General features: G+C 41.9%; 1 protein-coding gene across 12 annotated transcripts in view; it reads left to right on the top strand.

The window, feature by feature from the left end:
* Positions 1 to 15,836, top strand: part of CDK5RAP2 (CDK5 regulatory subunit associated protein 2) — a 190,831-nt gene that overhangs the window by 48,245 nt on the left and 126,750 nt on the right. For all 12 annotated transcript variants that reach the window (XM_074016695.1, XM_005580931.3, XM_065530143.1 and 9 more), the window contains exons 8-12: positions 1,588 to 1,750; positions 2,930 to 2,983; positions 3,800 to 3,919; positions 6,593 to 6,685; positions 12,873 to 13,091. Coding sequence is in view for 11 of the 12 variants with exons in the window: in XM_005580931.3 (XP_005580988.3) it covers positions 1,588 to 1,750; positions 2,930 to 2,983; positions 3,800 to 3,919; positions 6,593 to 6,685; positions 12,873 to 13,091 (649 nt within the window). In the remaining variant the exon portion in view is untranslated. The remainder of the gene's footprint in view (positions 1 to 1,587; positions 1,751 to 2,929; positions 2,984 to 3,799; positions 3,920 to 6,592; positions 6,686 to 12,872; positions 13,092 to 15,836) is intronic.

Genomic DNA, 15,836 nt, shown 5'->3' on the forward strand with positions numbered 1-15,836 from the left:
TTGGCAGCCCTGGGTATCGTCTTGCTGGATTGAGGCTACCCCTCCCCTTAGATGGGCCTGGTGCTCCAGCTTGGCCACAGGAGTCCCCACCAGGCCTGCCTACTTTTTCTATTCCCTATCTAGAACTTGCTTTAAGGTAACTAAAAAAAAAAAAAAAAAAAAAAAAAAAAAAAAAAAAATTCAGTTTTATTGATGTAAAATTACATACAACACAGTGCTTCAATTTTAAGTATTTATAGTTTGGTGACTACCTCTCTCATTGATTATGTGATGATTTCAAAGTTGAGCCCCTAGAGGGCAATCTTACACCTCTTTCCAGGTTTTCTGGGGTATTGCACTGGTGCTGCCTGGCACCCTGTGTCCTAGTGCATTGCTAGGTACTTCAGTTACCTTTGTCTCCCTTTTTACCTTCATCCTGGGAAGCTGTGCTTCACTAGGGCAGCTCTGTCTGACTGCAAAATCTTTGTTCTTTCTACCAAACTAAGTTGCTTTCTAGGCTTAGCTGCAGAAAGGCTATTCTGAGGGTCTTCTGAGGAAATGCTAATTGTTACATGTTAAAAAAAAAAGTAATAATTGTAGCAACTGTCATTTGTTGAGTTCCACCATATTCCAGGAGCAGTGCAAGATTGTTTTAAATAGTTGTCTCCGGTCCGCAATCCCAAGTCACCCCTATTTTGTAGCTGAGGAGGCACAGGCTCAGAGAGATTGAATTACTTGCCATGGCCAAGGGGCAGTTGATATGGGATAATTTGGTAATTATATTGTGTTATTTGATAACACAGCCCAGAGAGGGATATGTTCAGCTGTTCCTGAGGGGGTCACTAGGGGTGCAGGTAGCAAAACTTCCTGGAGGGGAGGTGATGCTTAATTAGCTCTGGCAGGATGAATGGGTGTTTGTCAGGTAGAGGTGGGGGTGAGGTGGGGGTAGGGTGGGAAAGGGCCTTTTAGTTAGAGGAATAGCATGAGCAAAGGCGTAGAGGCATGAAACAGTCTGGCTTTGGGAGAGAACTGGAAGCGAGGCTACTGAGTGGAGATGGAGAGGGCGATGGTTTTCTGTGAGACTGAAGCTGTCGGCAGGGGCCTCTGATCTGGTAGGCTCTAAGACCTGGGACCTGGAATGCCTGGAAAGGAGTTTCACCTTTATCTTGAAAGTCAGTGTTTTTAAACTTTGCCCTGAGAAGCCTTGGCAAGACATTCCGTTTTTTCCACACTCACCTGAACAGCTCTGCTTCATTGGTTTTGTTTGCTTAGGTTTCAGTGACATTTCTTTTGGAGAGAGGACTTCTTGGCCAAAAAAATTAGTAGTCCGCTGCTGTTGGTGGGGGCCGTTGAAGGTATTTGAATAGGATCACAGCTTGGCTAGAGTCTAGAAGCTCAGAGTTGAATTGACTGGAGGCAGGCAGGGGACCAGTTAATGTCACACGAATTCTGGCGCTTCATCTCCTACCTGCAAAATGTGATTCTGTTTATGTTCAGCCATTGTATATGTCTACTTTGAAGATATCTGGCCCCATTTCCTTCCTCCTCCTGCTCCACTGAGCTAAGAGAACAGCTTAGAATTAATATTTAAATTTTGTTCTCTTTTAGACTGATTGAGGAGTTGAAGCTGTCTTTGAAGAGCAAAGAAGCTTTAATTCAGTGCCTTAAAGAGGAGAAATCTCAGATGGCATCTCCTGATGAGAATGTGTCATCTGGAGAGCTCCGAGGACTTTGTGCTGCTCCAAGGGAAGAAAAGGAGAGAGAAACTGAGGTGAGGCGACGGGACATGAAGAGGGGACTTTAATTAGCCAACCAGACTCCTCTGTGGGAGATGGAATGTGCATTCAGGCCTCATGGTTCATACACAGCCTGCTTCTAAATATGAGACCATTGTCAGCTGAGGAGTGGGCAGAAACTGCCTTTGTCAGGGGCCCTGACGTTCTTTTTCCTTTTCAGCCTCCTGTTCCTATAAAGAGTTGCTTAAAAAAAAACCAGCCCCTACCTGCTTGCCTCTGTTTTACCATGTGTTGATTTGTTGTTACCTGGGGACTTTATTTTTATCCTTTGGGTTTTCTTAGGATACAGTTGTGGTGCGTTGTTTTCCATCTTGCCTCTTGGTTAGAAGTAGGTGTGAGGCCAACTTTGGTCTGCAACTTGAGAGGTAGGGTGGGAAGGGGACTAACTTGTATCGGGCTTGGCAGCATGGGAGGGGTTCAGTATACCACCTCGTTCAATCCTCCCAGCCACCTGGCGAGGTAGTGCTCATGGTCTCCTTGTCAAGTTTAGAAACAGGCTCAGAGGAGTTGTTACATTTTTCCAGGTTCCAAGAGATGGGTTACTAGTAGCTGACCCCAAAGCCTCCCTGGACTCCTGCCCCCGCCCTAGGCGGCCTCCCCAGCAAGCTCTTTTGAAGAGGTTGGGCAGGCCAGGGAAGTGGAGGTAGGTCTTAGTCTAGGCCTTCCATTCTTGTTGGACCAAGAGTAGCTGCTGCATGTGGTATATTCACATTGGGGATGTTCTGGTTGTTCACAGAAAGTCTTGGTTTCTTCATGGAGCGGGGCCTGTGTTCCTACCACAGCAGTGAATGCGGTAGCCTTGCCAGTTCATTTTCATCTGTAATCCACAGTTGTTTCCTGCCCCTCCTCTTAACTCTCTTTCCCACTTCCGCGGCACGGCCCTCTAGTAGGCCTTCATCTTGTTCAGCAGCACCGTGGTTTACTCTCTGTGGGGCTGGTGATCAACCAGGGTAGGTTGTTGTCTTCACATTTTTCTTCATTCAAATCAGGTGGGGTTTTGGGTGGGGCGGAGAGAGGGAGGGGACACTTGTTTTAATGAGTTCCACAGTAGTGGGGGAAAATGAGTAAGCGACAAGGACGTGCTCATTCTCATTGTTCTGGAGAAGCTGTTGGATTGCAGTGCCTTCTTGACACCAATTAATGCCTTTTCTTAGGCTGCACAAATGGAGCATCAGAAGGAGAGAAACAGCTTTGAAGAGAGGATCCAGGTATGTTGATATGGTTTTAAAAAGTGTATTGAAGATTTAGTCTATTCTTGCCTCTTGTTTTATTGAGTGCAACAGATAATTCTGTGTCACAGTAGCTGTCATTCATTGAATGCTACTGTATGACAGTCGAGCATAAGGTACTCTAGAAAGGGTTTCTTAATCTTTGCAGTAACTCTGTGAAGTAGGCATTCCCATTTTACAGATGTGGTACCTGAGGCCCAGAGAGGTGAGGTCACTTGCTTAAGAGCACATAGCTAGGAAGAGGTAGAGCGAAGATTTGGACCTGCCCATGTGCCATGGTTCCTCTGTCACAGCAGGAGGCATTTGTGGAGTGCCTGCCAGCTTAGAAAGTGCTTTCACATCCATTATCCCATTTGATCCTCACAACAGCCTGGAAGGGAGGCGGTGGTGATTATCTTTAGAAATGAACTCAGACTATAAATGTATAGTTCAGTCTCCATCAAAAGGAATGAAATTAATGATCTGTTATTTCCCCCAAATAACCTGGTATGGTTTCAAAGACTCTGAGTGACTGTATTCAAATTCCAGAAGGCATTGGAATCCTTCCCATAGGAATAGCTGTCATCGTCTTAACTGATTTGATCCCCTTCCCTTCACCCAGCCCTGTTGCCGGGAGCGGTAACACAGTAACTTGGAGTTGATGCCACTATGTTCAGCTCCACTTGGAAACATTAATCACAGGTTGACAGGAATAAGATAGAATAACTGCATTTGAGTGTGCTCTTAAAGATATATTTACAGTGCATTTTGGTTGGAACACATCAACTTAGTGAATCTTTTTCTAATCTAATTTAGGCACTTGAGGAGGACCTGAGAGAGAAGGAAAGAGAAATTGCTACAGAGAAGAAAAATAGTTTAAAGAGGGATAAAGCCATTCAGGGTTTAACCATGGCATTAAAATCAAAGGAAAAAAAGGTATGTCTGATACATTTGAAGTAAGATTTTTCTTTATTAGCTTCTATGACTGGCCTGTCCTACCCTGAATTTTTAGCTTTAGATAAAAAGTTTATAAGAGAGATGAGATAGTATAGAAAGTGGGGAAATAATCCTCTAGTCAACCGGGAATTCTTTTGGAGTGTCTAATCCAGTGCTGTTCAATAGAAATATAATATGAGTTACATATGTGATTTAAAACTTTATAGTGGCCTCATTAAAAGAAGTAAAAAGAAACAAGTGAAATTAATTTTAATTATATATATTTATCCCTCCAAACATAATCATTTCAACATGTAATCAATAAAAGTAATGAGATAGTCAACACTTTTTTTTCAGAACTGTTTGAAGTCTAGATATGTTTACAACACACCCTCAAATCAATCTAACCACATTTCACATGCCAAGAGCCACATGTGGCCAGTGACTGCCGCATTGGACAATGCAGGTCTAATCTTTTGAAGGATAACAGAAGAGTGAGATAAAGGAGTTTTGGGAGGCAAAGCCATGACTGTGAGTTGGTTAAAGAGCTACCTGAATGTTGCCTTTGTGATCCAAGGTGGTAGCTGATGGTTCTGTGCTGTTTTCTTGTCCTTACTATGGCAATCTGTTGTGTCCTAGTAACTATGCAAGGAACAGACACAGAGAAGAAAACCCAGCTCTGCTTGCAAGTTATTGGGGAAGAAAGAGTGATGAGGGTTGTGATTGAGGGAAGTGTAGGGAGCTGGGGAGGCAGAGGGAAGGGGTCCTGATCCAGATTAGGTGTGGATGTCCAGTGTGTGGAGCAGTGCTTAGAGGAGGAGGTGCCTGAGCTGCATCTTAAAGGATCAGTAGGAGTTAGTTGGGAAGGAAGGCGGACAGGGGGAGAACACTGGTCAAGGCGTTTAGTTAGGAGAGACCCCATATGCACCACAGACAGTTTGGAGTTGTCAGAGCACAAAGTGTAAAACTTAAAGGAGGCAAGAGAAGAAGGTGAAGCTTTTTCAAGTGGCCAACCAGTGGGGGTTGGGGAAACTAATCATATTGAGCTGCTTGAGTGGCACTGAAGGCCACTGAAAACTCTTAAGCACATTTTCATTTTGGAGAGGTCTCTGGCTCTATCTGGAGAGTGAATTGCAGGAGGGAGAGAATAGAGGCTGGGAGACCAGTAGCCTCGGTGAGAGCCAAGAAAGGCAGAATTAGAGCAGTGGCCACAGCAAGTAGGAATGGACGGGAAGGGGCTTATTTAAGAAATAAGATTCGAAGTAATTAGAAATAAGGTTGGGAAAATTTGAGGATTAGATGTAGGACTTCAGAGAAGCATAGTGAAGGATGACTTCAGGTGTCTGGCTTGCATGACTAGAGGTATGGTGGTGCCATTGACTCTGCTCAAAGTGTGGATAATGGAGGTTGATAGCAAGATCTGGGACAGTGGTAGATGTGATGAATCTGTTTAGAAAGTGCTGACTTTGAGGAGCCCGTACACCATCCAGATGAGATGTCCAGGAGGCAGATAATGTGCATGCCTAAAGTTTGGAGAGTGCTCAATCCTAAAGAGGTCAATCTAGGAATCCCTTGTGTACAGGTGTGAGTTAAGATTCTGAGAGTTGACCTACTTACCTAAGGAGAGTATAGAATGGGAAAGAAGAAGATTGGTGATGGGACTGCAGAGGACATCAGAATTTCAGGGATAGGGAGAGGAACACACAAAGGAGACAGAAGGAATGGTTGCAGAAGTAGGAAACTGACCAGGAAACTGGTGGTGTTGCTAAGCAGTTTGAATGATCACCAGTGTCAGGTGCAGCAGAGATTTGCCTGCTAGTAATAGTAGTCCTGGTGGGCATGGTGGCTTATGCCTTTTAGGATCGCTTGAGGCCAGGAATTTGAGACCAGCCTGGGCAATAAGGTGAGACTGTGTCTCTAATAAAACTACAAAAAAGTAGCGGGATTTGGTGGTGTTCACCTGTGGTCCCAGCTACTTAGGAGGCTGAGGTGGGAGGCTTGCTTGAGTACGGGAAGTTGAGGCTGCAGTGAGCTGTGATTGGCCACTGCACTCTAGCCTAGGTGACAGAGCAAGACCCTGTCTCAAACACACACACACACACACACACACACACACACACACACAAAAGTAGTCAACATTGTATCACTTTTGGGGAGTTCTAGGCCCAATTGGGACCAGAAGCCTTCAAGTATGTCAGGACACTGGTGTCGGAGCTGCTCTGGGTGCTGGCAAAGTCCAGGGTGTGGCCACGGTGGTTCATGGCCAACTCTGGGGTGTAGGAGAAAGTCACTGGAGGATGAGGAATTTGGGGAATACCCAGGCTAGGTTGTTGGGCAGGTCATTTATAGGGATAGTAATAATAGTAACAGTATGACCAAGGCATTATGTTAGCACCAATGCACATTACCTCGTTTAACCCTAATAACACAATAGCTGGGTGAGTGGTGATACCCTCATTTTACAGTTGAGGAAATGGAGTCTCCAAGATGTTGAGTACCTTGCCTGAAGTTATCCAGCTAGTAAACGGCTAAACTGGAAATCCCACTTGGATCTTTTCTGATTACAAAGCCCTTGATTATAAGCACGACACAATTGAGCAGGAAAAGTTTGTGGGCTCTACAGAGAGGAGAGCCCAGTTAGATACTTGGCTGGTATTCGTTATATTTCCCCAGGTTGAAGAACTTAACTCTGAAATTGAAAAGCTCAGTGCTGCCTTTGCTAAAGCCAGAGAGGCCCTGCAGAAAGCACAGACCCAGGAATTCCAGGTAAGTGTTCACTTGGCGTAAGTGGCTGTCTCTTTGATCCTGACCCCTGGTGAGGTGAGGACTTTGCAGCTGAAAGAACTTGGAAGATTTTAATAAGGGAAACTGTGGGTGGTCTTTAGTGATAGAATTCGCTCAGTCTAATTAAAGGGAAATTCTCTACCAGATTTGGGAGATTTTCTAGCCCCCTCCTCAATATGGTAATGATAAATACCTCCACAGTTAGGAGTGCTAAGTGTGCCCTGTGCTAAGTAATAATGCAAGATATGTGGATTATCTCATTTAATCTTCACCACCCTATGGGGAAGGTAATCATCATCCCTCTTGTGTTTGTACTTTTTTTTTTTTTTTTTTTTTGAGAAGGAGTATCGCTCTGTCGCCCAGGCTGGAGTGCAGTGGCCGGATCTCAGCTCACTGCAAGCTCCGCCTCCCGGGTTTAGGCCATTCTCCTGCCTCAGCCTCTGGAGTAGCTGGGACTACAGGCGCCCGCCACCACACCTGGCTAGTTTTTTGTATTTTTTTAGTAGAGACGGGGTTTCACCGTGTTAGCCAGGATGGTCTCGATCTCCTGACCTCGTGATCCGCCCATCTCGGCCTCCCAAAGTGCTGGGATTACAGGCTTGAGCCACCGCGCCCGGCCCTTTTTTTTTTTTTTTTAAAAACAGAGTCTCTCTCTGTCGCTGCGGCTTGAGTGCAGTGACGCAATTTCTGCTCACCGCAACCTCTGCCTCCTGGGTTCAGGCAGTTTTCCTGCATCAGCATCCTGAGTAGCTGGCATTACAGCCCACCACCATGCCTGGCTAATTTTTGTATTTTTACTCGAGCCTGGGTTTCACCATGTTGGCCAGGCTGGTAGCGAACTCCTAACCTCAAGTGATCCGCCTGCCTTGGCCTTCCAAAGTGCTGGAATTACAGGAGTTAACCACTGCGCCCAACCATATTTGTGAGGTTTTGAGACTCAGGAGGGTGTGCAGCTTATTCACTGTCACACAGTTAGCAAGTGGCAGAGCCAAGATTTTAGTGTAGTAATTGCTAATAATAGCAAGAGACATTTATTGAACACATACTATGTGCCAAGGCCTGCTAAGTGCGCTCCATAGATTATCTCAGTTATTTGCACAGCAGCTCTATGAAGTAAGTATGATTAATATCCTTTTTTTTTTTTTTTTTTTTTTTTTTTAAACTGCTGAGGAAATCCAAGTTAGTTTCTAGTAACTTGCTCAGGGTCCCAAAACTGGTAAGTAATAGAGCTAGGATTTGACTCCAGAGCCAATCTGACTCCAAAGGCTGTGCTTTTACTGTCATCCCATATCTCCCTTACCTGGCTGCTTTGGTCCCAGCTGCTCTTTTCCAGACCTTGATGTTTTTGACCTGCCTTTTCTCTCCTCCCTCCGTCCCCACAATGTTGTACTACAAGGACTCCTGCTGGTCAGCCCCTCTTTCTTCCTATTTTTAATTTCATGTTTTAAATTATTTTAACATGTTTCTTCTCATGTTTCTAGTTTTCCTACACAGCTTATACCTATCACTAATAACTTAATAAATCAATAAAGTTTCATCATCAAAGTAAGTCCATACTGCCTAAAGCTTCCTCCTTCCACCCCTTGCACTGATGTTGCTTTTGGTTGTAATGTAGAAGTTAGAAGTTAAATCTGATTTAAGACTGATTCCCAAAATTCATATCCCATGCCTTATCTTTTGCAGAGCTTTGATTCACAGTAAGAATAATTGAAGTAATTTGGCTTAAATCATGGTACGCTAGGAACATAGACAAATCTTCGCTTTTGGAATCTCAGACTTGCCTTCGCTCACCATTTTGACAGTGGTTGATGAAATGGAGCTAAGATTACACTTTAGACTGTTTCTCTTTTTCCTTGCCTAGAAAATAACAAGCTTCAGAAGCTGAATTCTTAGGGAAATTATGTTTCCCATTGCTTGGGAAAAAATCTGTTGGCTGCTGATAGCCAGAGAGAGCGGTATAAACATTGTGATATTTTACTGGTTATGACGGGCCTTAAAGGAAAGAAAGGAATCTTATAAATTTAAATGTTACCCAGATTTATTACATACATTTAACTTAATAACCCCTGTCTTAGTCAAAAGACTCTAAGAATGAGTTTTGAGGTCTTACAATGTACAGTGTTGGTCGGGTTTCTTATCTTGCAGCACACAGAGATCAGGAGCTGTTGTAACTCCTCAGGTTATACATGTCAGGTTGGCTCTTCAGAGAACCCTCATTTAATCTTTGCCCAAGGAGGTAGCAGATTTACAAATCAGCGAGTTTTTGCAGGACTTGAACTCAAGTCTGCCTTCAAAGCCTATGTTCTTTCCACTCCTCTGATTGTGTGTGAGTAAATGCACACAATACACCTATGTTGGCTCTCTCATTGTGAGGCATACGTAGTTTGAATGGTGCACAGATACATGTAAATGCATTTTTTCCCTCATGTATTGGGATCTTTTTGGGATATCGTGATTTGAGCCAATTGCAGCATGAGTTAAATAGCCAGCGTTCACAGGGTTGGCATCAAGCCTGACACTGAAGCAGCAGCAGGTGATATTTAAACTCTTGAAGTGATTGCCAAAGTTCAGAAGTACAGAGGTGTGAATTCTAGTCACTGGTATCACCGTGAAGGTAATAGTGTGGGCTGGCTGCTGCTACCTCCATACTCATTTAAAAAAAAACTTTCAAACTGGAAACGGTATCCTCCCAGCTATTAAAGTAAAAATGCACATTGTAGGAAATTTATAAAATACTTAAAGTAGTAGTGAGAGGTTGATAGAAATCATCAGTAAACTCACCTCTTGCCTTGACTCTGTGCCTCGACTCTAATGCATATTTGTACATATATACATATACACTTTAAAAAATTAAATAGGATCATAATATGTATTTTGTTCCATGACCATTTTTTAAAATTTAACATTCTTGCCATGGCAGTATATACAGACCTACCAAGTCTTTTCTTTTTTAATTTTTATTTTGAGATAATTGTTGATTTACATGTACATTCTTTGTACCCTCTACCCAGTTCTCCCAAAGGTAACATCTTGCATAATTGTGATGTAATATCAGGACATTGACATTAGTGCAGTCCTTTGACCTTATTCAGATTTTTAGCAATTGACATGCATTCATTTGTTTATGTGTGGGGGTGTGTGCTGTTTAGCTTTGTGCTACTCAATCTTTTTAAACAACTGAGTATAGTCCATTATATGGAGGTAACATTTTTACTGGGAAGAATGTGGAGTGGGACATGGATTTGAACCTTGACTCTGCTCTTGCAGAGAGCAAGTAGTAGTAGTACAGTCTCTGTATTAGTACATTCTCATGCTGCTAATAAAGACATACCCGAGACTGGGAATTTACAAAGAAAAAGAGGTTTAATGGACTCCTCTATATAGCTGAGGAGGCCTCATAATCATGGTGGAAGGCGAAGGAGGAGCAAAGACACATGTTACGTGGCACAGGCAAGAGAGCATGTGCAGGGGAACTGCCCTTTATAAAACCATCAGAACTTGTGAGACTTATTCACTATCATGAGAACAGCATGGGAAAAACCTGCCCCCATGATTCAGTTACCTCCCACCAGGTCCCTCCCATGACGTGGGGATTATGGGAGCTACAATTCAGGATGAGGTTGGGGTGGAGACACAGCCAAACCATATCACTAACTCTAACCTTGGGCAAGATATTTGAGCTCTTCCAGCCTGTTTGTGCATTGTAAAATCTACATAATCACCCAAGGTTTAAAGGTTTAAATAAGAAAGTGTACCTGGGCACAGTAAATGTTGTTAGCTCACCCTTAAATTAGGTCGTATTTGGACAAAAACAGAGTACTTTGGTCTGTTTTTCAAATTCTTGGTTAATAGTGTTATTATATATAGCTTTTGGTTTGTGGAATCTCTCTATTATTTTTTGATTGGGAATGAAAGATAATGGAGTAGGTAAAGGAAAGGTAGAGCTAGATTTATTTATGTTGTACCCACTGAAATGGCAATTTATGTATCATATGCTATATGAGATATATATTATATGAGATATATGATATGTGAGAGATATATCATGAGACATCTCATATGAGATATATCACATGATACATATCATATGATACACCACAAATGAGATGTATCATGATATATCTCATATATGTGATATATGATAGATCTCATATATATCTGATATATGATATATATTATGTGTATATATATTTTTTTCAGACAGAATTTTGCTCTGTCACCCAGACTGGAGTGCAGTGGTGCAATCTTGGCTTACTGCAACCTCTGCCTTCTGGGTTCAAGCAATTCTCCGATCTCAGGCTCCTGAGTAGCTGGGACTACAGGCGCATGCCACCATGCCTGGATAATTTTTGTATTTTTAGTAGAGATGGGGGTTTCACCATATTAGTCAGCCTGGTCTCGAACTCCTGACTTCAGGTGATCCACCTGCTTCAGCCTCCCAAAGTGCTAGGATTACAGGCGTGAGCCACAGCACCCAGACTGTATATCATGTTTAATCTTCACAAGAAGAAAATAGAGACTATTCCTCCCAAAGTGTTGGGATTACAGGCAGTGAGCCACTGTGCCTGGCCAAGGATGTGTTTCTTGATATGAGTGTATTCAGTTTGTGAACATTTGTTCAGCTGTACACGGATGATTTGTGTACCTTTCTGTATATATGCTATATTTAGTGGAATGCTGGTAAACCAGCTTTCAGAAAAAAAAGAAGGAAAAAATAATAATTAAAAAAAAAGAGGCCATTACTTCCCATTTCACAGATGTGCATATGTTTGATAATCATATGTATTTTCTTTAACTGTGTATTAATGAAATACCACATACTCTTGACTTGTTTTGACCATGGACTTTGCTGAAATTGCAGTCTCTCAGGCTGGCCATTGAACTAGCATGCTGATCACTTTTTTTTTTTTTCTCCAAATGAATCTGAGTTTGAGCCACTCTGATGTGGATGAACATTGGAAGTGCTTAGATTTATCTCTGCTTTTTGTCAGCCTAAATAACAGAGAGAATCTCTCGAAGAGAAAATGACACTTATTCAGGAATAGGACATAGCAGTGGGAATACATGTACCATAGCTATGTGCATGTTCAGGGAGATTAAGGAAGCAAAGATTTTTAAAGAAAAATGACAATTATATGATTGTATTGAGATACTTATCCTTGGCTACAAAGATCAATAACAAGGATGACACCAGTCCTAGGTTGGATAGGCAGTTGCTGGGCAGATGTCCTTGCAGAAATATTTTTTTGTGTAGGATTGCAGTGGCCCTTGTGCAAGGTTGTGGTTTTTACAGAGTCTTTTGTGGTAGTTTTTGTTCTGAGGCATTTATGCCTGAGTAATCTGTTTTCATATACCCGAATCTATTTGTCAAGGTTGTTTTTTTATTTTTATTTGATTTTTTATTTTTTTAAACACAAATAACTCCATTTTGATTCTGACAACTTTCACATTTTCAAATGAAGGTCTTCATTTTCTACCATTTAAAAATGACTTAAATTGTTTTTTAAACCATTATTAAAGTAACATGCTCACTTACCTTAAAACATTTGAAAACACAGAGTTGTGAAGAAAAAAAATTAACTATAGTCCCACGCAACTAAAGATAGTCACTGTGAAAATTTGTGCTTTTCTTTCTTTCTTTTTTGAGACGGAGTCTCGCTTTGTCACCCAGACTGGAGTGCAGTGGCATGATCTTGGCTCACCACAACTTCTACCTCCCGGGTTCATGCAGTTCTCTGCCTCAGCCTTCACAAGTAGCTGGGACTACAGGCACCCACCATCACGCTCGGCTAATTTTTGTATTTTTAGTAGAGACGGGGTTTCACCATGTTGGCCAGGCTGGTCTTGAACTCTTTACCTCATGATCCACCTGCCCCGGCCTCCCAAAGTGCTGGGATTACAGGCGTGAACCACGGTGCCCGGCTGAAAATTTGTGCTTTTTTTCCTGGTCCTTTAAGAAAATACTTCTTTCATACAGCAGTAGACTTTTCTTCCTTAACATCCACATCATAAGAAATATTATCTTGAGTTGCTTTGGTTTCTGAATGTTGTCTATGTTAATCTTTTTCTTTTCTTTTTTTCCCCTAAGGCGAAAAAGAGCCCAGGTTTCTTGGTTTGTTTCATGAGGTATGAAAATTAGCTCATCTTTCCTCTCTGCCTTCTCTTCTAGGGGTCTGAAAACTATGAGGCTGCTCTATCAGGAAAGGAAGCCCTTTTGGCTGAGCTGCGCTCACAAAACCTCACCAAGAGTGCAGAGAACCACAGACTGCGTAGAAGCATTAAGAAGATCACCCAGGAGCTGAGTGACTTGCAGCAGGAGAGGGAGAGACTGGAGAAGGACCTGGAGGAAGCCCATCGAGAGAAGAGCAGAGGAGATTGCACCATCCGTGTGAGTACCGCCTTGCCCTTCTCACACAGTGGACAGTGCTTTGTGGGGCCATGTGGCTGTGTCTGGTTGTAGGGTGGTGTTCAGTACAGAAGACTAAAGAAAATACTTTACTTATTATCTCACTACCTAGAAATGACCAGCTTCATTTGATCTATTTGGTATTTCAGTCCTTTTATTCTCTCTCTGTCTCTCTCTCTCTCTCTCACTCTCTCACTCTCACTCTCTCTCACTCTCTCTCTCTCTCTCTCTCTCTCTCTCTCACACACACACACACACACACACACACACACAGAGTTGTTATCAAATTGAAAATACAGTTTTGTATCGTGCTTTTTTAAGTTTAATGTTCTCTGTCTGGTTTGTTGCCATGTAATGAATGTTCTTCAAAAACAATTTTTTTGTGCCAGCATAATATTTCATCACTTGGATGTATGACAATTTATTTAACTAGTTCTTTTTTGAACGGCGTTTAGATGATTTTACTTTTTTTTTTTTTTTTTGCCTTATGACTTCTGCAGCAAACATCCTTGTACATAAATATTTATCTGCTGATTCTTCCTTTGTTGTTTTTTTTGAGATAGGGTCTCTGTTTCCTGGGCTGTTCTTGAACTCCTGGGCTCAAGTGATCCTCCCACCTCAGTTTCCTGAGTAGCTGGGATTATAGGCACATGCCACCATGCCCACCTCACCAATTATTCCTGATAGAGGTATAATAACTGGGCCAAAGAGTATGAATTTTTTAAGGACTGTTGTATAGATAAATTCAAATTGTTCTACAGAAAGATTATACCAGGTTTCTCTAGGTGATCTTTTTTATGACTGTACTCTATTTAGCATTGGGTATTAGCATTTAAAAATCCTCTCTGAATTTGGTAAGCTTATTAAATTTCAATTATGCTTAAACTTAAATATTCTGTGTCTTTTAATTTAATCCCTCCTGAGAACATAGCCTTGGTTCAATCAGGTAAGATGGGGGTCTGGGTCTGAGTGATCATTGCCATGCAAGTTAATTGAATTGTCTGCCTGAGATCCTGGGCCAGGCAGTCATTAGAGTAGAGGACTCAAAAGAGTACCAGTGGTTAGCTCTATGGTGCCTGCTGCTGATGGCACCAGGATCCAGAGGTTGAAATCCCAATGTTAACACTGAAGAAAGAATTGAAATGCAAATGTTTGTATATTTTAATAAAATTTTAACAAACATTAATGGGTCCATAAAGGAAATCTGGAAAAATTAGAAAATGGTAGCCGTAATTCCACTACCCTAGCAAAGTAACTCTGTTTTCTGTACTGCCATTCAGTCCTGGTGCACCTGGGCTCTTGGTCTAATCAGATTCTAAATACCATTCTGTCTTTGATCACTTAGTCTATCATAGGCACCATCTCATGGTGTAGGCTCCAGAACGATCATGTTGAATGCTGATGCATACTCTTTCACTGAATAGATTTCACATGATTTACTTAATAATCTCCTTTGTTGGACATTTTGGCTATTTAAATAATGCCACAATGAACGTCTTTCGACATAAGGGTATTTTCTCTTGAAATCCCTAGGATAGATCCTGAGGAGTGAGATTACTGGGTCAGATAGTGCCTATATGTATATATATGTAAATACATATTTTTTGAGACAGAGTTTCACACTGTTGCCTAGACGGGAGTGCGGTGGCATGCTCATAACTCACTGCAGCCTCAAACTCCTGGGCTCAAGGGATCCTACTGCCTCACCCTCCTGTGTAGCTGGGACTTCTGGTGAATGCCACCATGCCCAGCTAATTTAATTTTTGTTTTTTGTGGAGACAGGGTCTGGCTGTGTTGCCCATGCTGGTCTCAAATTCCTGGTCTCCAGTGATCTTTGCATCTTGGCCTCTGAAAGTGCCGGGATTACAGGTGTGAGACACTGCACCCGGCCAATATTTTATACTGGTTGGTTAATCATGTTGCCAAATTATTTGTCCAAAAGGCTGGCCCATTTTATGCTGCCACCAGCAATGTTAGAGTGCAGTAGTATATTGCATGTTATTAAAAGACCTGTTTCTCATATTTATTCAGTGTTATTGAACACACAATGTATCTGGTTTAGATACTGATGGAATTACAATACGTAACTCCTGAAAGTTTTCTTTTTCTAAGGGAGGTGAAAATGCTATACAAGACAAAACGCAAAACAATTTAAAATCCACAGCTAATTAATATAACCTATACTCAGTGCAAAAGATCGTGTGTGAAGTGGTAGTCAAGGAAATCTTCTAGGAGGGGCTGACACTTGAGAATGAGAGGGGTCAGATTTGAGTAGTGTGACTTTATGTAGATGAGGTAAAGAAAAGGCTGGCCAGAGGGTCCATTTATACAGCTGCATGTTTCATAATCAATTCTTATATCCTTCACTATTAGATGACAATTTTTTTAGTTTAAAAAAATTATCCCCCGTCCCCTACTGCTATTATAATGTTTGTGTGGTAAAATTTGGAAGGCCGAGGATGAGGGGATGACACACACACACACGCACACACACACACACACACTCTCTCTCTCTCTCTCTCTCATAGATAATGTATAATATGTAGTTTTTTATATCATAACTTAGTCTTTGTAATCATTTGAGATGGCTGTATAATATCAAGCATATATACTGTAATTTCCTTAGGCATACCTCTGTTGTTAGACATTATTTGTTGGTTTCGTAATTTACTTATTCATGTAAACTCTGGTGTTTCTAGAAGAATTTTGGGCTGCTGTGGATAAAAA

Source organism: Macaca fascicularis, chromosome 15 (assembly GCF_037993035.2).
Source record: "Macaca fascicularis isolate 582-1 chromosome 15, T2T-MFA8v1.1".
In the NCBI taxonomy this organism is placed as follows: Eukaryota; Metazoa; Chordata; class Mammalia; order Primates; family Cercopithecidae; genus Macaca; species Macaca fascicularis.